The sequence below is a fragment of the Loxodonta africana genome, chromosome 20 (genome assembly GCF_030014295.1).
Source record: "Loxodonta africana isolate mLoxAfr1 chromosome 20, mLoxAfr1.hap2, whole genome shotgun sequence".
NCBI classification, from domain to species: domain Eukaryota; kingdom Metazoa; phylum Chordata; class Mammalia; order Proboscidea; family Elephantidae; genus Loxodonta; species Loxodonta africana.
Window position 1 is genome coordinate 68960068 of NC_087361.1, and position 23231 is coordinate 68983298.

At 42.3% G+C, this 23231-nt stretch overlaps 1 protein-coding gene across 1 annotated transcript in view; it reads left to right on the plus strand.

Moving 5' to 3' along the window:
- Window positions 1–1368: 1368 nt before the first annotated feature.
- The window catches only part of LEMD1 (LEM domain containing 1), a 53992-nt gene continuing 32129 nt past the window's right edge, over window positions 1369–23231 (plus strand). Inside the window, exons 1-2 of the mRNA XM_064272987.1 lie at window positions 1369–1871; window positions 8152–8222. Coding sequence (XP_064129057.1) covers window positions 1790–1871; window positions 8152–8222 — 153 coding nt within the window. The 5' untranslated portion in view covers window positions 1369–1789. The remainder of the gene's footprint in view (window positions 1872–8151; window positions 8223–23231) is intronic.

Here is a 23231-nt window from a genome sequence, read left to right on the forward strand (position 1 = left end):
ATCATCTGACTTTCCTAGCAGTCTGTTGCCATGGAGGTTACTGATGTCACACTGTCAGTATTGTGATGACCGTGCTAACAGGCAAAGAGGGCTTGGTTGCTAGTGGAAACCCTCCCTCAGATGAAACTCACCGAGGGTTAGTAACCCGCCTGACTGCAGAGGCTTTCGACCACCATGTGAAGGGGTAAGTGGATTAATCATCAAGGTGGATTCCATTTGAGTATTTTCCTTCCATGTGCATGTTCCCTCTAGGCAGTTGTCTGGTGTTACTTGAGATTGGTGAGGGCTCTCTCAGGGGTTATTTTTTGGGAAGCTGGTGAAAACCACAGAAAGCTGTCCTCAGGAACAAATGTCACAGGATCTGCCTAAACCAGCTTCTAGTAAAAAAAAAACAAAAAAAACCAAAGGATTCTGAGGTGCAGTGTCCTTTTCTTTCCAGCATTAGGTTGTTCCCTAGAGGCCTGAAAGTGTTAATTCAGCTTCCCAAACACGTAGAAGAGAAGGAAACTGACATTTACTAGGCACCCACTATGGGCCATAAGGAGCCCTGGTGGCGCAGTGGTTAAGGGCTCAGCTGCTAACCAAAAGGTCGGCCGTTTGACTCCATCAGCCGCTCATTGGAAACCCGGTGGGGCAGTTCTGCTCTGCCCTCTAGGGTCACTCGGAGTCGGAATCAACTGGACGGCAGTGAGTGGTATATGCCAGGAAGTGAGTATCCTTAAAGAATATGACTTTAAAATGGAGAATTGTTAAACCAGGGGTTCCTGAACAAGCCTGTTGTACATAACAATTCATGACTCTTTCTAGCTTGGATACAATGTTTTTCCTAATTGGACGTTGATTGATCATCAATAAAGGCAAAGTCATTACTTAAAAATTGGTCTAGATTCTCCTATGCTGAGTAATTATCTTGCAGTTGTTTTCACTGCAATATTGAAAAGGTTTGAAATATGATAGGAATGAGGCACAACTAAGTCCTAAATTAAAAATCTCTGTAAAAGGGTTGACAAATGGGTCCGTTTTCTCAGGATTTTGTTAAGTAGGTAGAGGGGTCAGTTTTGGGGGATAAAGGGACCAACTGAGTAAAACTGATTGTACTTGAGCCTATGTGGACGTGGATCCCTATATCGAGACTTGCATAAATCTATATAAATAAATTTGTGTGCCAGAGAATGAATAGCTGACTTTTTTTTCAAATGCCAGTTCAGCAATTACAAAGCCTGTTGGTGGTTAATTAAAAACTACCATCTCGTTACATTCCGAGTAGAATTACAAGTGTGAAAAGTACTGCCGTTTGCAATAACTGAAGACTCCACACTCTCCGTACGCTCATCAGAAGGAGGGCAGGGATAAATAACTTTTATTTAACTCACTAAAAAATCTCTCTCGGCTCTTTCATACTTAATTAACTTCTTATCTTCTTGCAGCTTGAGTCTTACTCAGAGTTCCTGAGCAGTAGGGGGAATGTTTGTTCATTTGTCCACATTTGTGCAGATTTTCTCACATTCGTTGAGTAGAAAGGTTAGAGATAATCGAACCCCAAGGACTTGGGGCAAAGTGATACCCATCCAAGGCTTTGCACAGAGGTGGCTCATCCTGGCAGGAATTTATGGCACAAAGGAGCAGAGAATGGTGATTTTTGCTTCGCTGCAAAAATCTGGGGAGGTGGAGTTGTCAACACTTCTGTGGACTGATATTTAGCATTTACTTGTAAAACTATCTTAACGAAATTAATGTTTTACTATTTCAAAAGTTCCATTATCAGAAAAGAGACCAAACTTCTAGCACCATGGTGGACGTGAAGTGTCTGAGTGACTATGAATTACAGGGAGAACTTAAGAAGCTTGGATTTTCACCTGGCCCAATACTACGTATGTATCAAGCGTTAAAGACGAGCACTTATTATCTATAAACTACCTCCGAAGACTGAAAACAACTCACAGTAGGAGGGAGGTATACAATAAAAACTATTAAATTAGAAATCAGAAAATACATGTTAAAATGGCTTGGCAGCAGTATCAGACCTCCTCTCTCTTCACCAGGGGGAAAGAGAATCAAGACCAACAGCCCAAGGCTGATTCCTCTGAGGTGGAGGTCAGACATACCTCTTCTCGCCAACCTTTTTACCAGTTCTGACGCCAAATGTCCCTCCCACGACACTCTCTACTTCTCTGCCGGGTTTGATAAATCACTGGAATGGCCACACGCAACTCACAGACAAAACTCATGATTATGGGATTTAATAGGGAAAGTTAAAAAAAAAACAAAATAACCATACCCACTGCCGTCAAGTAGATTCCAACTCATAGTGACCTTATAGGACAGAGCAGAACTGCCCTACAGAGTTTCCACGGAGTGCCTGGCGGATTTGAACTGCCGATCTTGCTTAGCAGCTGTAGGTAGCACTTAACTACTACACCACCAGGGTTTCCTAGGGAAAGTTACCTGGGGATTATTAGGAAGGTTACAATTCAGGATTAGGAACGACCGAGGATATAATTCTTCAATCAGAACTGACTGGCCTTTCCCTGGTTGTTGGCCCGGTGGCCCCTTGGCCCCTTGACCCTTTAGCCTGGCCTCTGCCCTACTCCAGCAAGTGTTACAAAGCTCTTTAGCACCATCAGTAACTGCCTGAGGGCACCCCACTCTACCACTAAGCCTCCTGCCCGAAGGCGCTCAGCTGTCTTACTCTGTGGTTCTGCACGCCCACCGTAGCCGTCCCGCTCCATGGGCCAGGAAGCGCACTGTGCCATCTCTTGCCAGTCTCCCAGTTCCGCTCCTGCTGTTTCTCTGTGACCCTATGTATGACAGAACAAAACACTCCCCATCCTCACAATTGTTGCTATGTTTGAGCCCACTGTTGCAGCCACTGTGTCAGTCCATCTTGTTGAGGCTCTTCCTCTTTTTCGATGACCGTCTACCAAGCATGATGCCTTTCTCAAGGGACTGGTCCCTTCTGACAACATGTCGCAAGTATATGAGATGAAGTCTCACCATCCTCACTTCTAAGGAGCATTCTGGCTATACTTTTTCCAAGACAGATTTGTTCGTAATTCAAAGGCATCATTTCTCCTTCAGCCTTTCTTATTCGTTGTTCAGCTTTTGCATGCCTGTGAGGTAATCGAAAATACCATGGCTTGGGTCAGGCACACCTTAGTCCTCAAAGTGACATCTTTGCTTTTAAACTCTTTAAAGAAATCTTTTGCAGCAGATTTGTCCAATATAATACATCATTAGATTTCTTGACTGCTGCTTCCATGGGCGTTGATTGCGGATTCAAGTAAAATGAAATCCTTGACAACTTCTACCTTTTCTCCTTTTATCGTGATGTTGCTTAGTGGTCCAGTTGTGCGGATTTTTGTTTTCTTCATGTTAAAAACTAGTTGCACTTTATTGTATACGAACCTGTTTTTTTTTTTTCTAGTATGTACATTATGTTCTTTATTTATGTATTTATTAGAAGCTCCATGAGGAGCACAGCCTTGTCTGTCATATTCTTGGATGTATCCCAACACCTGGCCTCACCCTAAGTGTTTGTGGAAAAAAAGGGATGAGTTGTGGGGACCCCTTCTTTTTTTTTTTTTTTTACCATTACTGAACTTTTTTTTTTATTGTACTTAAGATGAAGGTTTAGAGAACAAACTAGCTTCTCATTAAATAATTAATACACATAGCATTTTGTGACATTAGTGACATGTCAACACTTTCCCTTCTTGACCTTGGGTTCCCTATTACCAGCTTTCCTGTCCCCTCCTGCCTTCTCATCCTTGCCTCTGGGCTGGTGTGCCCCTTTAGTCTTGTTTTGTTTTATGGGTCTGTCTTATCTCTGGCCGAAGGGTGAACCTCAGGAGTGACTTCATTACTGAGCTAAAAGGGTGTCCAGAGGCCATACTCTTCGGATTTCCACTGTCTCTGTCAGACTAGTAAGTCTGGTCTTTTTGTGTGTGTGTGTGTGTGTGAGTTAGAATTTTGTTATACGTTTTTCTCCAGCTCTGCTTGGGACTCCGTACTGTGATCTCTGTCGGAGCAGTCAGTGGCGGTAGTCAGGCACCATCTAGTTGTGCTGGACTCAGTCTGGTGGAGGCTGTGGTATTTGTGGTCCTTTACATTTTGATCAAAGATTCTATCCTGATCAAAAGGGGGAAAATGTAGAACAGAATTTCAGATTATCAAGGAATCTAGACTTTCTGGAGCTGTTAAGCTGGATGAACCCCCGAAACTATTGCCCTAACATAACCTTTAAACCTTAAAAAAAAAATATTCCCTGAAGTCTAAACTAAACAATTGTTAGCTTAATTAGTAAAGAATGTCTGCCTTGAGCATTGTGGTCTTTTAAAAACCATCTATATAGGATCAAATTGACAACAGCAACTTGAAAGGTTAAATAGAAAGCTGAGGGGGCAGTGAGTTTATGTTACTGGGGAGGAACAATTCGGAAAAGGAAGGCGAGAATGGTTGCACACTTGAAGGGTGTAATCAATGTCACTGAATTATACACGTAGAAATTGTTGAACCGGTGACGCCACTTCACTGTAAAAGCCAATAATGTAAGGTACGAGAATAAGAACCTGAGTTGTAAAATATCATAAATCCAAGAAGATCACATACAAAACAGAACGATTTAGCCTATTCTCCGCATTCTTCCTCAGCTTCCACCAGAAAAGTGTATGAAAATAAGCTAGCGCAATTGTTGGTCTCCACTCCCTCTGTGGCGCCGGTGATGAATGGACTTGGAGAGCCGGATGAGCCTCAGGAAGGTGATCCCTGTGAAGGTACCATCACTGCCTCTACTGCTAGACAGCAACCTCGCACTTAGTAATGCCTCTGCGTTCAGCACGACATATGCCCCTTACAGTGGCGTGCGGGGTGGCCTAGGAGATATTCGTGTGACCTGTTGTTTGCACACAGAGCCTGGAAAATAAGGCCGCAGGGCTGCAAAAGGAAGCTGTAATTCCATGTCTATATTCACATCAGAGACTCAGTTGGAGGGAAAGTGGGGGTGGTGTGTGTGTTGGAGGTGGACTGGCCAATTTACATGTCATCTTACTGACCAGAGCCAAATCTGTGTTTGATTTCTCATATCAGCAGTTCCCACAAGTAAACTCAGGGTCCCCTTTGAGGTCTCATACCTTTGCTTAGCCCGAATCAATAAATTTGACCATTATTTTCTTCAGATTAAGTGATTTCATGCCCACTAAGAAAGGAAAAAGGAACCTGGTGGGTACAATGGTTAAGCACTTGGCTGCTAACCAAAATGTTGCTGGTTGGAACCGATGAAGTGACTCCAGGGGAGAAAGACCTGGTGATCTGCACCCATAATGATCACAGCCTAGAAACCCTATGGGGCAGTTCTATTCTGTCCCATGGGGCTATGAGTCGGAATCAACTGGGTGGCATTCAACAACAACGACAAGAGAGGTGATCCAGATCATACCTCCCTGAACTCCTCCAGTGCCTCCTGCCCTCCTGCCTCACCCAGGAGCTGACCACAGATGGTCTCTCCCTAGTCTTAGAGTCGATGGGGAGCAGCGACCACTGGGATCTGTGGGCTTCACTGAGAGTGGTCCCGCCCCAGGTGCTGCATTCCCCTGCTGTAGCTCCTAGTTTCAGAGCTCAGAGGGGATGAGCTTGAAGATTCCCACAATATATTTCAAGGCTCTTTTATTCCACAGATATTTATTAGGAGTTTTCTATGAGCCACAGCAAAATAACAGCAACTATCACATTTTTTGGGTTTTACCACTTATCAAGGACCAACAGTGTGGCTGGTGCTTTATGTGAGCTACCCTGTTTCACCAGGGAGACTGAGTGACTTGTCCAACATCATACAGCTGGGAAGCAGCCCTAGGACATGCCATGAAAAGGACGGGGCTCGTCAGTCCTCATCACCACTGTATGCCCAGCTCCTGGAATAGCATGGGGCACAGAGCAGGAATTCAGTATGTGTTTGTTGGAGGAAGGTTGACAGAACTGCTGTTCGAACCCAGGTCTGATTTCAGAATTGTGCCCTTTTGCCACATCCCCTACGCTGTGCTCACAGTTTCTGTCAGGGTAGACACGCTACTTTTTTTTACCATGTTTGATCTACAAAAATGGCAGTTTCATATGGTTCAAACTAATAGTTCAATAAACCATGCCAAGGGCCTAGAGCTCTCTAAAAACTCCCCTGTGGTGCCTGGTATCGGAGGCAACATCAGTGCTAAGAGCTGCTTCCAAGGACTTGGCATGACTTCCCTCATTTGGGAAGAGCATCAGGGTTTGGGATGGACCCCACTGACCCCTGAGCCAGGACAGTTAACATGGGGATGCCTCAGGGCAAGTGGCTGCCCCAGACCTTCCTGGCTGTGGAATGTATACAGAAGTCCTGTCCTAGACCTGGGCCTGCCTCTGTTTCCTGCCACGGAAAGGAGGTCAAGGGCCTAGAGCAGGCCTCTGGTAAATCTCAGTGCCAGGCCTGAAGATTCCAGCTTTCCTGCCAGAGAGAAGGCTTGTGCTCTCGCTGATCACAACTGCCCATGGCGCAGGTCAAAGCTGCATGACCAGTGTGTCGTGGTCTCAGGTCAAGCTGCCCTAGCCCCTCCACAGAGGTGGAGCTTATGGTGGAGTTTATGCCAGGGCTAGGAGAAAACTGGTCCTTCATTGTGTAAGTTTTGCCACTGCTTCAGACTGTGTCCACCTGGTGCCAGCCAACTTCGGGCAATCAGGTAAGAGGAGGAAGCTGTGATTCAGTCCTGCCGTTGTAACGCCAGTCTACGTTATCAACGGCCCGTGATCATGATCGGTATAAGTCGAAAACCCGGTTCTTCAGGTCAGGTCTGAATCAGACATTTGAATTTGCTCATTGGAGAAGTGTGTAATTCCATGTCTGCATTCACACCAGAGACTCAGCTGGAGGGAAAGTGGAAGGTCAATTTGTTCATTGCCAGAGAGAATGAACTTTGGCACCACTAGGACGGAGAGATGGGTCTTTTGGGAGAAGGAAGGGGAGTTACAGACCTGTGGTTGAGCATTAGGCAGACCAAACAATTAATTGGTGGGTTAGATTTTTGTTTTTCGTTTCTGTTTTTAATTTTCACTCCTTATTTTGGCACTGTGTGGGCATAGCTTTAGTTATCCAACGTCCTTTCAAACTTCCCAAATACGTTTGACTTGGAGGGTGCATTTAGAGTTCTCTCCATTCACGGCTTGCCCTTCGGGGATGCTGAGCTTCTGTTAAGGGTGATGGAAAATCTTGGGAACTGATGAGGTTGATGGTTGAACAACATGATGAACACGACTGATGTTGTTAACCTCTACCTAGGTCCCTGCGTGGTGCAGTTTGTGCCTGACTACTAACCCAGAGGTTGGCAGTCCAAACACACGCACTGGCATCACAGAAGAAAGGCCTGGCAATCTGCTTCTGTAAAGATTACAGCCAAGAAACCCCTATGGAGCAGTTCTACTCTGTCACACATAGGGTCAGCATGAGTCGGAATCGATTCAATGGCAACGGGTTAAACTGTTAAACTGTACAGCTGAAGATTGTTGAAATGACAAATATTTTACTACATACGTATTTACCGCAAAAACAAAAAAAACCTCTGCGGAAGGTGGAATACCACATAATTCCTCCCGTAACCAAGTTTATTAGAATGCTTCTCCACAGCTGAGACTGAGGGCTGATTAATAACAACCTTTTCTGTTCCCGGAAGTCCCCCTGGTTTTAAAGCCTATTCGTGCAGGTCGGACTCTCTCTTCTCTGGGTGCTTTTTTGTGTATAAAAACCAAAAAACCCATTGCTGAAAATTGTCCTGCCCCATTTTGATATTCAGGTATGCTCAGGGCTTACAGGTTGTTCAAAGGAACAATGACTGGACTGAAAACAGCCACCCACATGAGCGGTCCTCAGGCAGACAGCGTACTTCTCTCCAAGGCACACAAACACGACAGTCTGCCTGAGATGACCCTCCCAGGTGAGGGCCTAACAGCGTTTCAGAAAGGCCGCTGCAGCTCTGGAGAAATTCTTTTCCCTCAGAAGGGCAAAGTGAATTTTCTCTCCCTCACAAAAGTCTCCTGCCCTCTGAGAGAACTCACCTCCATGATTGGTGCTTACCCCCTTTGCTAGCGCGAATGTCCTCACGGCCTGTTTTCCTTTTGTTTCCCATCATCCAGAGTTTAATACCACTATCGTTTTGAAAGGAAATATCACACTCTCAACAGAAAAAGGCAAGGGACCCAGAAAAGTATGTACGACCCTACCTCCTGGATACTTTGCACATAAATTAAAAATAGGAAATAGCACTTGGCACATGGGAAAGAGCAAGTCGCCACATTCTGTTATGGTGGTAAAAATCCTAGTTCACAGATTTTAAAGTTTTAAAGCAAGGTTCTGTTTTAGGAGACAATCTCCCTGTTCTGGCAGAGGACCCAGGGTAGCAGGGTCACTCCGGCCCCTCCCTGAGCTGGCTCCCCCCACTCCCGCTTTCCCTCCAGCTGTCCTCTTTTCTGTCCTTTCCCCACTGTAGCCTGCATTCACGTGTAGGTTCTGCATGGGTCTGGGCCCAGGGCAAGGACGGAATGAATGTGAGGCCTGTCCCCTTCTCTTTCCCAGACACTCTGAGTTCTGGCTTCTACCCCCACCTCCCTGGGGCCAAGTGTGTGAGGGTGGCAGGCTTTGGGGGTGAGGCCTAGCTGGCTTAGAGTCCCTGCCCTCCTCCCACTTGCTACTTGTGTGACCTTGGGGAAGTCACTTAAATGTTCTAAATCGACTTGTGCACTTTAATAGCAATACCTACTCCCTGGGTTGTGCAAACAGTTAAGCGGTCAACCACTAGCTGAAATGTTGGTTGTTTGAACCCACCCAGAGGCCCATCAGAAGACAGACCTGGCGATCTACTTCCGAAAGGTTACAGCCTTGAAAACCCTATAAAGCAGTTTTACCTGCACATGTGGTGTGAGTGACAGGCAGGTAGTCAGTACAGCGCAGGATATGGCACATAATGGACACTCAGCAATGAACTCCAACACGCCCACTCCGGGGGCTTTGTCTCAGTCTACTGATCTCTGTCCCTCTCTTTGCGACAACTGCCTCTTCAGATTTCAGCAACTCTGAGCTCTCTCTCTTCTGGGTTCTACCCCTCTGACTGTTTCTGTTCTGCCTCTTTGTCTTTCTCATGGCCCCTAAATGAACCTTGTGCCTGAGTTCTGTCCTCAGCCCCTTCTGTTCCTGCTCTGCATTGTACCGGTGGCCGTCTCATTCACTTTCCACCTCTGTGTCTCCACACAAAATAATCTTGTGGCAAAGGCCTGCATATCCAACTGCCTTCTGGAAACAAAGCTCCTTCCTGCATTTATCCAGCAAATGGTTACCAGTAATTGTGGACATTTCGTAGATTATATAGATGTATTTGGAGCCCCGGTGGCATAGTGGTTAAGAGCGATGGCTGCTAACCAAAAGGTTGGCAGTTCAAATCCACCAGCTGCTCCTGGAAACCCTGTGGGGCAGTTCTACTCTGTCCTATAGAGTTGCTTTGAGTCGGAAGCAACTGGAAGGCAGTAGGTTTGGTTTTGGTTTATAGGTGTATTTACGCATAACACATACTGGTCTCAGGCTGAGGGCATCCAGGACCAAGCTCCTGATCACTCACTTAAACCTGCAGCCCGTTTCTCCAGATGGTTTTACCACCTCCCCCGCTGTCCAGGCTCAAAGCCTCAGGGTTATCTCCAAACGTCCACTCCCCACAGCTCCTCACATATGATGCTTTGCCAAGTTCTACGGATTTGATTATGATGTTTTAAAAAATCTATTGCTCCTCTCTCTTTCCACTGCTGCTGTCCTAGCTTACACCCATATTACCCTTTTTTTTTTTTTTGCAAATACTGCAAAATCCTCCTAACTGATCTGTATCGCCAACCTTTCCCAACTCCAGTTCAGATCCACAATCAGGAATTTAATCACGTCATTCACTTGCCAGGGGCCTGTCAGTGGGCCCCACCTGCATATAAAAGAAAGTCCAAACTTACTACACGTGAAGACACTCCGAGTATCTCTTATAGCCTTATCTCCCTCATCAGCCAACCCAGCCGACACTCGCCTTCTTGCTATACCTCTCTCACTTCCTTCCCATGTGCCTTTACCCCCATTGTTCTCTATGTCTGTAATTCTTTTCACTCATCCCATCTCCTACCCACCCAGGGGCGCCTGGGAAGAAAAGCCCTGTGATCTGCTTCCGAAAGGTCACAGTCATTGAAAACCCTGTGGAACTCAGTTTTACTCTGACTCGCATGAGGTGCCGTGAGTCAGAATGGACTCAGCAGCAACTGGTTTTTTGTTTTACCCCATGCCCAATTTCTATTCCTGTGAAATTCCTGCCATCTTCTAAGGAATGTCTTAAATACCACTCTTGTGAATCTTTTCAGTAGATGTCACAGCATCTTGCGCATAGTAGGAGCCCAAATCTCACGTTGCCAAGATCTACCAAACAACTCCAGTGATGAGATTAATTTTCAAATGTGGTCTATTATTTAAACTACTTGCTGAGTTTAAACAAATGAAAACCCCAAGTAAACCTTGCTGTTTTAGCTTCCCATTTAAACATGATTCAAATTTGACAAACTAATTCTGTTATCTTACCAAATTTTCTAAAAGGACTTTTAAAAATCTTCCAAATGGCTCATTAAAGCAATTTTTGCCATTCGGTAAACCAGGGTCCCACAGAAAACCCTTTTGTATAGTTCCTACAAAGACATTTACAGTCAAAAAAGGAACATGAGGGTTTAAAATGCATCAGATGGGACCAATGGCCTTGAATCTTCGTTCAACATAGACTTGAGATAAAACCAATAAAATCAATATTTTCAATTGACAATAGAATTAAATAGGAAGCTTGCGAGGGCGTAAAATGTTTCAATCTGAAGGATTTATAGAAACAATTTTAATTCTCAGAACGGCCTCAAGACATCTGTTCAACTTTAAATCTCAATGCAAATGTGAATGAATGTTTAAATTTCCACATAAAAAGTGGTAGAAAGTACGTTTATCAAGACACTTACCTAACACTATAGACTTTAATTATTTACAAGCGGTGCTCTGTACATAACCGTCGTCAAAGTACCTAGAAAGGTGGAATTTGCATTTCTCTGAAACACGAGGGAATGCATATTCATCTTAGTACATTTCTAGTGGAATACAACCCACATTGAAATTTGAATTATCTTAATTTATGGACACTTTTTAATGCAGTGTGTATATGTTTCGCCAAATCACATATGCAGCCAATTTGACAAGGTCATTAAGGCCACTCTGAATGGAAGGTCGACACTTTTTTTTTTCATATCAGATAGACACTAGATGCAACTTATACTTCACTGATGGAGTGAAAGTTAAGACAATATGTCTAACTTGGGCTCTAAGGGAGCCCTGGTGCACAACAGTGAAGTGCTTGGCTGCTAACCAAAATGTTGGTGGTTAGAGCCCACCCAGTGGCTGTTCAGATTACAGCCAAGAAAGCCGTGTGGGGCAGTTCCACCCTGTCACACACGGGGTCGCTCTGTGTGGGAATCAACTCAATGGCCCCTAACAACAACCATATCAACCACCCATAGCTTGTAGTGAATGCTCAATAAATACCATCAAATGAATGATTTAACCATCATACGTAGGTGGTAATAAAGTTCACATGAAATCTTCCTGCTCGTTCAGGCTCTAAGTTCCTTTCCCCCAAAGAGGGAAAACGGGATGTGGACTTGGTAGAGAGGCAGAGAGATCGATAATGTTAGTCGGCATAAAGTGGGGTTTGAGTAGTGTGGTCATATAATTTATCATCCAAAACAGGAGGCTTTTGAGAACGAAAGAGGGCACTAACCAAAAGGGATGCTGGGCCAACAGGAGTAAACTGGGACTGTGCTGGGCAGCCCCAGGCACATGGTCCTCTGGGTCTGGGAGTGGTCCCAAGTGTTGAAATGCACACCCCCCGCTTCAGTGGGCCACTGCATCCAACACCAGAGAACAGCTGGCCCTGGGAGGTGAGTGCTCCTGAGTGATACTGGCTCCATCAGAGTGTTTCCGTTTTCTTTCCCAGGTACAGAACGCTCTTTCCTGCCAGAATTGTGGTCCCTTCTGTTCTCCCAGCCTGGAGCACCCTCTTCTCATCTTGCTACTCATCCCGTAAAATCTATTCCACCAGGAGTTTCTCAAAATGAGCTCTATAGGTCTGGGCCTAGGAATCTGTTTTTTCCAATGAGCCTCTACCCCCTGCCCAAGAGTAGGCTGTACAATTTTGAGGGTAAAAACCCATGTCCTTGAATCCCCTGCATACAATTCAATGCCAGGCAGGTGTGTGCATGTGTGTGTGTGTGTGTGTGCGAGCGCGTGCTACCGAGTCTCTGTTGGCTGAACTGGAAGAAGGCTTTGTCCCACATTGATGTTGATGGTCTCCCTTTCTCTGACTTCCCGTTCTGTACCGTGCGTTTCATCTCTGAGACATACCTTGGTGTATTCTCTTGAGAGACAACACTTAGGTTACATGACTTGATGACCATGCAGCGAATGGTTGCAATAGAGCTTCTACCCCTGGGTCTCAATCTCCCAGTTAACATCTATTTATCGAATACAGGACATTGGGTTAGACCTTCTTGAGGAAGAAAATAAATGCGGAAGGAGGCATAGTCCCTGCCCTGAAGAAACTTAAAAACTACAAAAAGTATAAAAAGTATGGACTCTGGAGCCAGACTGCCTGGGCTCAAAGCCCAGCCCTGCCACTAACTCGGACAAGACACTTGACCTTTCTCTTTGTTTTGTCTACAGATAAGGATAACAATAGTCTCAGCCTCATAGGGTATTGTGAGGATTGAGTTAAAATATGGAAAAGAGTAGTGATAACACCTGATAAAAGCTACGTAAGGACAAGTAAGACCTATTATTATCATCAGTATTATTATATAAAAGCATGATATTCATTTATATGAATACAAAACAGCACACTTAGTGAAAAACACTGTAATAGAAACTGGCCCTTCAGTATTGAAGTCCTAAGTGCTGCAGAATGGGATTTACTAGGGCACCTACAGGGACGTTTATGTAGTTAAATGTGCAGATAAAGATTGCTTTCTGTAAGCGTATGTCAAATGAGGCAGAATAAGCTGAAAAAAAAAAAGTCTTATGTGCCCTCCCTGTATTTAGGACTTCCCCTTCTTAATCTTACACTTAAATTCTTCTTTTACCTCTTTAAACATTAAAAAAAACTTTCATTTTAAAATACTTTCAAGTTTACAGAAAAGTTACAAGAATAGCAAAATGAACTCCCATGTATATACTCATTCACCCAGGTTCTCCAACGATTGGCGTTTACATTTGCTCTGTACGTGTGCGTGCATGCCCACGTGCTCATATACATCCTACTGTGGTCTCTTTCTGAACTACTTTGAAGCAAACTGCAGACAGGAAGGCTCATCAGCCCTCCAGTGTGTGTTCTGCCCACCCTCAAAGGACATTTCCCTACACAACCACCATGTTATTATTGTTAGTTGCCATTGAGTCAATTCCAACTCATGGCGACCCCATGTGTACAGAGTAGAACTGTGTTCCTTAGGGTTTTCAAGGCTGTGACCTTTCAGAAGCAGATCACCAGGCCTTCCTTCCAAGGTGCCTCTGGGTGGGTTTAAATCACCAGCCCTTCAGTTAATAGTTGAGTGCTTAACCATTTGCACCATGCTGGGACTCCCTGTAACCACCATACAATGCTCCAAATAAGAAAATCAACATAGATTCAATGCTACCATCCAGTACTCAGACCCCATTCAAATTTCACCAACTATCCCAATAACGTCTTTTTCCTTTCTGGTCCAGGACCAATCCAGGAACACGTTGCCTTTGATTCTCACATATCTTCAGTCTCCTTCATTATGAAACAAGTTTCTCTGTCGTTCCCAGTCATTCATCTTCTTGACAGTTTTCAAGAGTACTGGCCTTTCATTCTGTAGGGTGAAGCTCAAATTCAACCTGTCCATTAGAGTCCATGTATTCTTGGCAGAGATTCCTCAGAAACAGTGCTATGCTGTCCTCAGTGCATCACACCAGGGGACAAGCAATGCCATCCTGACCCACCACCAATGATGTTGACCTTAACCACCGGAAATGTTGGTGCCTGTCAGGTTTCTCCACCATCAAATCCTCATTTCCCCTTTGTAATTGAAGAGCATTTTGCGGGGAGATACTCTGAGATGACACCAACATACTGCTCCTCGTCAAACCTTACCCGTCAATCAGCCTTAGCATCCACTGGCGACTCTGATTTAATCAACTTCCACACTGATGATGGCCAAATAGAGATTTTCTCTTCACTCCTCCTACATTTGTTAATTGGCATTCTACTGTAAAGAAGAGCTTTCCTTTCTTCCCATTTATTTATTTTGGTTAGTATGGACTCATGGGTTGTAATCCATTGATACCCTTCAGTGATGGATATTGTGTCCTTTTGATTTGTCCTCATTACTCTTTGAGCATTTCCCTAATTCCTGGCATAACAAGATGTTTCAGCTCAACTTTCACTTTTCCTGCTCCAGGAGCCCTAGTTTTTTTTTAACTGCAGGACGGTATCTAGAAACCAAGATCTAGGCAATCATTGAGTTCATTGCTGCTGGGGTGTCATTGCTTCTAGGCCTTGTCAGTGGACAGAGCTAGAAAATAAACGCATGTATGTATGCACACATACACACATACATCCATAACTATTTGTATATCTGTATATATAAATTTAAAAACTATGAGTTCATATTCCAGCCCAACATTTCAGTGTTCTTTCTAACCTTTCCCTTTTCTGTGTAAGTAAACTACTTCTCTAACAGTGAGAAATCTGGCTCTCATTATCCTCAAGATATTTATATTTCACTCAATTTTCTTATTTCTTCAGTGTAACCAATCCCTCAATCACAATAGCCACTTCCTTCACTGCGTGCCCCATCACTGCCTCTCGACCACTGAACGTTCCTTCCCCTTGCTGCCAACCCCTCCTCCTGGCCTTCTTCATTGGCCACAGGGAACACTAAAGCCCCCGTCCATGCTGCCCACCCATCCCCACTGCACCCCAATACCTCAACACAATGCTACCACCCCTGGGCTTCCAGGCATGCTTACTTGGCATGCAGGGCACGTTGATAACCTCAGGGAAGGAAAAGGAAGGGAAGCCTTTTAGACTCTTTCTTGTTTCCAATTCTTAGATTTGTTTCAATGTCTTTGTGCCAAACCTTTAATAGGATTTTTTTTAAATAAGATTTTAACTCTCTTTGTCTCAATTGCTGTTGTCACTGGTAAGATATCTTACAGGCTTACTAATTAGTGTGTTCAAGGCCTACCTCAAATGCTGCAATCAGAAAGCTCAGTGTAACAAGGGAATATATATTACAGGACTACAATTAAACGTGTGATTTGAGTAGTATATAAAGATTTTAGGAGATCTGCTGCTTAAACATCTCTGTAATATTCTTAATTAATTAAAAAACATCCTTCTTCCCAGTAGTGGTTGTATATCCCAGCTGGGTCAAAGTGAAGAGTAAATTATATATTATATAACTACTTAATAAGCCCTTTCTTCTTACCTTTGACATGTGTTAATGGGAACTAAATGCCATCCTTAACAGGAATGTAATTTAACATTCTTCCAGTAAAAATACTGCCCTTCTGGTAGATATTTCTCATTTTCAATGTTGTCTTTATCTTATTGATTTCATGTTGACTTCTTTCTGTATAATAGAACCCAGTTTTCGAAATACAAGAGCAGCAGGAGAAAATAATGAAACCAAACTCTGATTACAATGATTCTAAGATGATAATAAAGGTAAACTTACTTATTTTTTTCTCATAAAACTGAATTATGGTAGTGGTACTCTCTTTCTATAGAAAATATATGAATTTGTTTAGAAAACTCAGCTTTCCTTTCTCCACCTAAGAATACAACCATGGTGACTTTAGCTAATTTATATTTTGCTGTATGAGTATAAATATGTGTTTCCATTTTAGGGAGAGGAGTGCCCTGTTGTATCCCCTATATGAGCACCCCTAGTTATTTTTCCCGTGGGACTCATATGTGAAAAGGCTGGTGAGGGCTTTGTCAGCACCAGACATCATTCATCACAACTCACGTGTCCAGGCATGATTTATCGTAGAAAAGTATTGACCACAGAATTTTCTATCTGAAAGGCCTCTTGGAGGAGACTGTGTGGTTCAGTCCCCTCATTTGACAGATGAGGAAACAGGCAAGGGGGATGTCACTTTCCCAAGAGCACACAGAGAGTTAGGAGAAAAGGTGGAAATAGAATCCCAGTCTTCTAATTCTCATTCTGTTGCCTTTTCTATTACATCAAGTTGCCAGAAAACATAAAAACTCACTGGTGTCTAGTCAGTTCCTACTCATGGCAGCCCCATGTATTTCAGAGTAGAACTGTGCTCCATAGAGTTTCCTTGGCTATGATCTTTACGGAAGCAGATCACTAGGATTTTCTTCTGTGGTGCCACTGGGTGGGTTCGAACCTTCAACTTTCAGGTTAGTAGTCCAGCACAAAACGTTTGCCAAACAAGTTGCCAGAGGGTGAGGAAAACACCCAGGTAGCTGAGTAATGAAATAGCTCCCCTCAGCGTCCCTTTTCAGGGTATTGCAGAACGATTTCAAGATCTCTGCTTATCATGGAAGTAGAGATGTTCTTTCTCGTGATGGCTTTGAATTGAGAGTCTGTATGAGGCTTTTTATGAGGCGCTTTTTGGTGACGCTCCCATTCACACATTAAAGTTGTGATACAGGCATCAGCAGTTACAAATGGGCTGACATAGACACAGATGGGTTGCTGGAATTTGTCCAAGTGGAAAGGAAAAAAAAATTGAAACCTAAATACCTTATTTAAACGTTTATTATAAAATCTCTTATGCATCTGAAAAGGTAAAAAGAATAAGATAAGAGACAGTTGAATTCCCACTACAGAGACTGAAAGGAAATCATTGCTGATGCAGTTGAAGATCCCAATATAGCCCTCCTAGACCATTATTCTCCTTCCTTCCTTTCCCCCGAGGTAACCACTATCCTGAAATTTCTACTTATCACTGTTTTCCTTTTCTTTATAGTATCCACAAACTTCAGTTTATTTTTGCGTTATTTTGAATTTTATTTAAATGATATCACACGATAAGTATCCTTCAATGTCCCTTCTTTGTTCTGTTGTGGGCTTAATCCAATATCCGTAGATGAGTTTATTCATTTTCACTGCTGTATGTCCTGCAAAAGACCTCTTTAAAGTGTTAAAAAAGAAAAAAAAAAGAAAAAAAACCCGAAGATATCCCTTTGAGGGTTAAAGTGCACTTGACCCTAGCCATGGTGTTTTCAATCGCCTCATATACTTGTGAAAGCTGGACAATGAATAAGGAAGACCGAAAAAGAATTGATGCCTTTGAATTATGGTGCTGGAGAAGAATATTGAGTATACCATGGACTGCCAGAAGAACGAACAAATCTGTCTTGGAGGAAGTATAACTGGATTGTGCCTTAGAAGCGAGGATGGCAAGACTTCATTTAGCTTACTTTGGACATGTTATCAGGAAGCACCAGTCACTGGAGAAAGATGTCAGACCTGGTAAAGTAGAGAGTCAGAGAAAAAAAAGAAGGCCCTCAGCGAGAGGGATCGTTGACACAGTGGCTCGACTCTTGGCTCAAACAGCAATGATTGTGAGGATGGCACGGGACCAGGCAAAATTTCGTTCTGTAATACATAAGGCCACCGTGAGTGGAAACCAACAACAGCAATCGATTTATTGTGGATTTATTTATACATTCCCTGTTTCTTGGGCATTGGGTTGTTTCTAAGTCTTTCTGATGCAAGCAGTGTTGCTATGAACTTTGTAGTACAGGAGCCCTTGTGTACATGTGCCAGAGTTTTCTTCTGGCTGAGTATACCCAGAAGTGGAATTGCTGAGTTGAAGGGTATGCACCTCTTTAGCTTAAGAGATCATGCTAAATTGCTCTACAAAGCAGAGGCACCATTTTGCACCCTTACCCACAATGAGTGACCTCCATTCTTCTAAATTTTCTCTAAAATTTAGTGTTGCCAGATGCAATTTTTGCCAATGTGGTGGATACAAGATGGTATTTCATTATGATTTTAATTTGTATTCTCTTCTTAGAAGAGCACCTTTTTATCTATTTATTGGTCATTTGTGTCTCCTCATCTGTGAAAGGCCTTTTGGTGGTTTTTCTATTATGTGTATCTTTTTATTATCAATTTATAGGAGCTCTTTGTGTACTTTGGGAAATAATCCTTTGTCAGCTTTATGTGTAGCACAGGTCTTCTAGAAGTTTGGGCTTGTCTTTTCACTCTCTTCTTGGTGACTTTTTTTTTTTTAGTGTGCTTTTTTTTTGAAGTTTTTAATCTCGAAATAATTTCAAATTTATAGAAAATTTCAAAGAATTCCTGTTTCCCTTTCACCCAGATTCACCAATTACTAACATTTTGTCACATTTGTTTTATCATTGTATCTATCTATCATCTACTATTTCTTCCTTGAATATTTGCTAGTAAATTGCTGACATCATGATCTTTTATCCTATTCCCCAAAACTTCTGCGTGTATTTTAAAAAGACATGGACTATTTACTTAAATAATCACAGAACAGTGACAAGAATCAGGAAATTTTGAATTCATAAAATACTGTTATCTATCGTAGGAGTCCCTGGGTGGCACAAACAGTGAAACACTCAACTACTTGCCAAAAGGTTGGTGGCTGGAACTGACACAGATGCGCCTCGGAAGACAGGCCTAGTGATCTGCTTCCGAAAGGTCACGGCCTGGAAAATCCTATGAAGCAGTTCTACTCTGCACACATGGGGTCAACGGTGTGTCAGAATCCACTCGAAGGCAACTAACAACAACCACATTATTCTACAAATCTTATGCAAATTTTACCAGTTCTCACAATAATGTCCTTTGTAGCATTTCCCCCCTGGCCTGGAATCGGATTCAGGATCAAGCAGTGTGTCTGGTTTTGTTTACCTCCTAATGTCTATTGATGAGCAAGTTCTTTATCTAATGTACCTGAATTTGTTGATCATTTCCTTTGTGCTTTGCTATTTTGGAGCCTTATTCAAGAAATCCTTTCCTGAGGTTGTAAAAATGCTGTCTTATATTTTCTTCTAAAAGTTGTACACTTTTGCTTTGCACATTTGGGTCTTTACCTAGAATTAATTTTTTTGTTTATGACATGAGATAAGGATCTAATCTTGTTTTTATTCATGTGGATAACCAATTGTTCCAATACTATTTTATTATGTTTTTGTTGAAAGCTTACACAGGTTAGGTTCCCATTTAAGGATTACTACACATAGTGTGTTTTTTTTACACATATTGTTCATAGACATTGGTTACATTTTTTGGAATTTGTTAACATTCTCATTAATTCCCTTCTGGATATTTTGCTTCCAGTAATCTGGTTTCCCAGTCCCTTATCTTTTAATCTTTGCTTTAGAGTAATTGCTGACCATTTGGTATCATACAGGTGATTTTTTAAAGGTGCGCAGTAGTCACTGGTAATATTCTTTATTTTATGAGACAATCTGTTATTTAGCTAAAGGGTGACCTCACTGGGTAGTTTCAGTTCAAGGTTTATGGAGCATCTCAGGGCGATAGTCTTGGGGAATCCTCTAGTCTCAAATGGTTCAGTAAGTATGGACTTTTTAAGAATTTGAGTTCTGTTAAGACAATAGTCTTGGGGAACAGCTTAGATCCTAGTTTGTTGAGTAGCATCTGGGGTCTTAAAAGCTTTCAAGCAGTCATCTAAGATATAACTGTTGGTCTTTACTCATATGGAACAAAAGGAAATGAAGGAAACCAAGGCTCAAAGAAAAAACTAGTCCACAGAACTAATAGCCCAGACGAACCATGGCTTCTTCTAACCCAAGACCAGAAGAACTAGATGGTGCCCAGCTGCCACTACCTACCATTCTGACCAGGGACACAACAGGAGGCCCTGGATAGAATGAGAAAAAAATGTAGGACAAAATTCAAATTGCTAAAAAAGGCAAGACCTACTGGACTGATAGAGACTAGAGAAACTCTCAAGACTATCGGCCTAAGATACCCCTTGAACTTGGAACTGAAGCTATTTCTGGAGGTCACCTTTCAGCCAAATAATAGACTGGCTTATAAAATAAAATCACCTGTGAGTAATGTGCTCCCTGCTCCCTTAAACAATCAACAATATGAGACCAAATGGTCAACATTTACCCAAAAGCAAAGATGAGAAGGCAAGAAGGGGAAGGGAATCTAGATCAATGGAAACAGAAAAAATGGTATGGAAATAATGAGGATTCTGACTGTCTTAGGCTGGGTTCTCTAGAGAAGCAAAACCAGCAAAGCATATAAATATATACACAGAGAGAGAGAGAGATTCAAATTAAGGAAATGACTCTTGAAGTTGCAGAGACTGAAACATGGGTCAGGTTAGAGGCTTCTCCTGATTCACCTGGCCCCAGGGGCTGGCAAACCAGCTGCAGGATCCAGTGCAAACAAAAGCCCATGAGCCTTGGCAGAAAGTCCACCTATATTGGATGCAGCCACACCCCCAAGGAAACTCCCTTTCAGCTGATTGGCTACTCACAGCAAATCCCATCATGGAGGTGATCACATCATATCAAATCTCATCACGGAGATGATCTACAACTGCCAAACTACATCATAACTGCCAAACCACTGAGAATCATGACCCAGCCAAGTTCACACATAACTTTAATGATCACACTGACACATTGTGAAAATTGTAACCAATGTTATGGAGCACTTTGTATAAAAATTGTTAAATGGGAACCTAATTTGCTGTATAAACTTTCACCTAAAACATTATAAAATATTATTTTAAAATTTTTTGAGTTCTGTCCCACATTTTTCTCCCCTTCTCTCAGGACCCATCTATTGTGGCCCTGATCATAACAGTTGGTAGTGGTGGCTGGTTCTTCTGGTCTCAGGGTAGATGAGGCCGTGGTTCGTGTAGACTGTTAGTTCCGTAGACTAGTTTTGTCTCCGAGCCTTTGATTTCCTTCTTTCTCTTTTGCTCTGTACAAGAAGAGACCAATGGTTGGTGACTCAATACTATTTTTAAAAACTTTATTTTCAAGTAATTTTATATTCATAGGAAGTTGTAAAGATAGTACAGAAATTTTTCTTGTACGCTTCACTCAGTTTTGCTCAGTGGTTATATCTTATATAACCATAGTACAATATCAAAGCCATGAAATTGACATCGGTACACTGTATGTGTATAATTCTATGCCATTTTGTCACATATTAATATTCATGTAATCACCACCAAAATAAAAATACAGAACTATTCCATCACCACAAAAATCTCCCTTGTGCTACCCCTTTATAGTCACACCCCTCTCTCCACCCACCATCCCAAACCCTTGGCAATCGCTAATCTGTTCTCCATCTATATAAGTGGGTCATTTCAAGTAGAATTTTCATTTATCTATAGTGTTTTTGAGATATCACTGTGTACAGATTTTTTTTTTACAATTGCTCTAGGTATGATATTATACATACATAAATTATCACATTTTACTGGTGTTGACATTCTACCAGCTTAAGTGACATGTAGAAAGCTTATCTCTTTTTAAGCCCGTTTATCCTTCACTGTTCTCAATATAATTGGCTTAAATATTTCCTCTACATACACTGAGAACCGCATTAGACTATTACGATTTTTGCTTCAAAGGTTATAGAAAAGTCAACAGTGGAATGAAATCTATTGTATTTTCCCCAAGTTTTTCTCTTTTCATTATCCCTTCTTCCTTCCTGATGTTCCAAGATTCCTTCTTTTATTTTTCCTTATTTCTTTACTATTCCTGTTTCCTTTCTGCATATTTTCTTTAGCCATGCTTTCAGAGATCTACTAGTGAAAAATTCTTTTTTTTCCTTTACCTGAGAAAGTCTTCATTTCCCTTTCTTTAAAGCCAAAACCAAACCCACTGCCTTTGAATCAATTCCAACTCAGCAACCCGATAGGACAGAGTATAACTGTGACATAGGGTTTCCAGGGCTGTGAATCCTTACAGAAGCAGACTGCTGCATCTTTCTTCCATGGAGGACCTGGTGGGCTCGAACCACTGCCCTTTCAGTTAGCAGCTGAGCACTTTAATCACTGCATCACTAGAGCTCCTTTCCCCTTCATTACTGAAGTATATTTTCACTGATTATAGGAATCTGTGTTGAAAACTCATTACTTTCAGCACTTGAAAAACTTTGTGTCCCTACCTTCTGGCCTTTATGAAAAGTGTCTGATAAGAAATTCGCTGTCACTCAAATTGTTTTTCCCCCATAGGTAAGGACATTCACTGCTTTCAAGGTTTCTTCTTTGTCTTTAGTCTTCAGAAGCTGGATTGTGATATGTTCTTATTGTGGATTTCCTTGACTTTATCTCATTTCGGTTTGCTTCTTGGATCTGTAGGTTTATATCTTTTGCCAAACTTGGGAAATTTTCAGTCATTATTTCTTCAAATATTTTTTTCAGCCTCACCCTCTTTCTCGTCTCCCTCAGGGACTCTGATGACAAGAATGTTAGCTCATTTGTTATAGTCCCACACGTGCCTGAGGCTCTGTTTATTTATTTATTTTTTTTTCCAGTTTACTTTTTGTTATTCTATTTGGGTGATTTCTATTGTTCTATCTTCAGTCAACTTGATGAAAATGGGTTTTGTTTTGGTTTATCTTCAAGTTCACAGATACTTTCCTCTGTCTTCTCCATTCTGCTGTTAAGCCCATTCGAAGAGTTTTTAATTTGGGTGATTGTATTTTTCAGTTCTAAAATTCCCACTTGGCCCTTCTTTATATATTCTAATTTTTGGCTGAGCGTTTGTATTTTTTCATTTGTTTACAGTGTGTTTGTAACTGCTTGTTGAAGCATTTTTATGATTGTCATTGTTAGGTGCTATCGATTCAGTTCTGACTCATGGGAACCCTATGTACAACAGAATGAAGCATTGCCCAGTTCTGTGCCACCCTCATAATCATTGTTATGCTTGAGCCCATTATTGCAGCCACTGTGTGACTCCATCTCATTGAGGGCCTTCCTCTCTTTAGCTGACCCTCTATTTTATCAAGCATGATGTCCTTCTCCAGGGACTGTCCCTCCATATAACGTGTCCAAAGTACATGAGACCAAGTCTCACCATCCTCACTTCTAAGAAGCATTCTGGCTATACTTTTTCCAAGACAGATTTGTT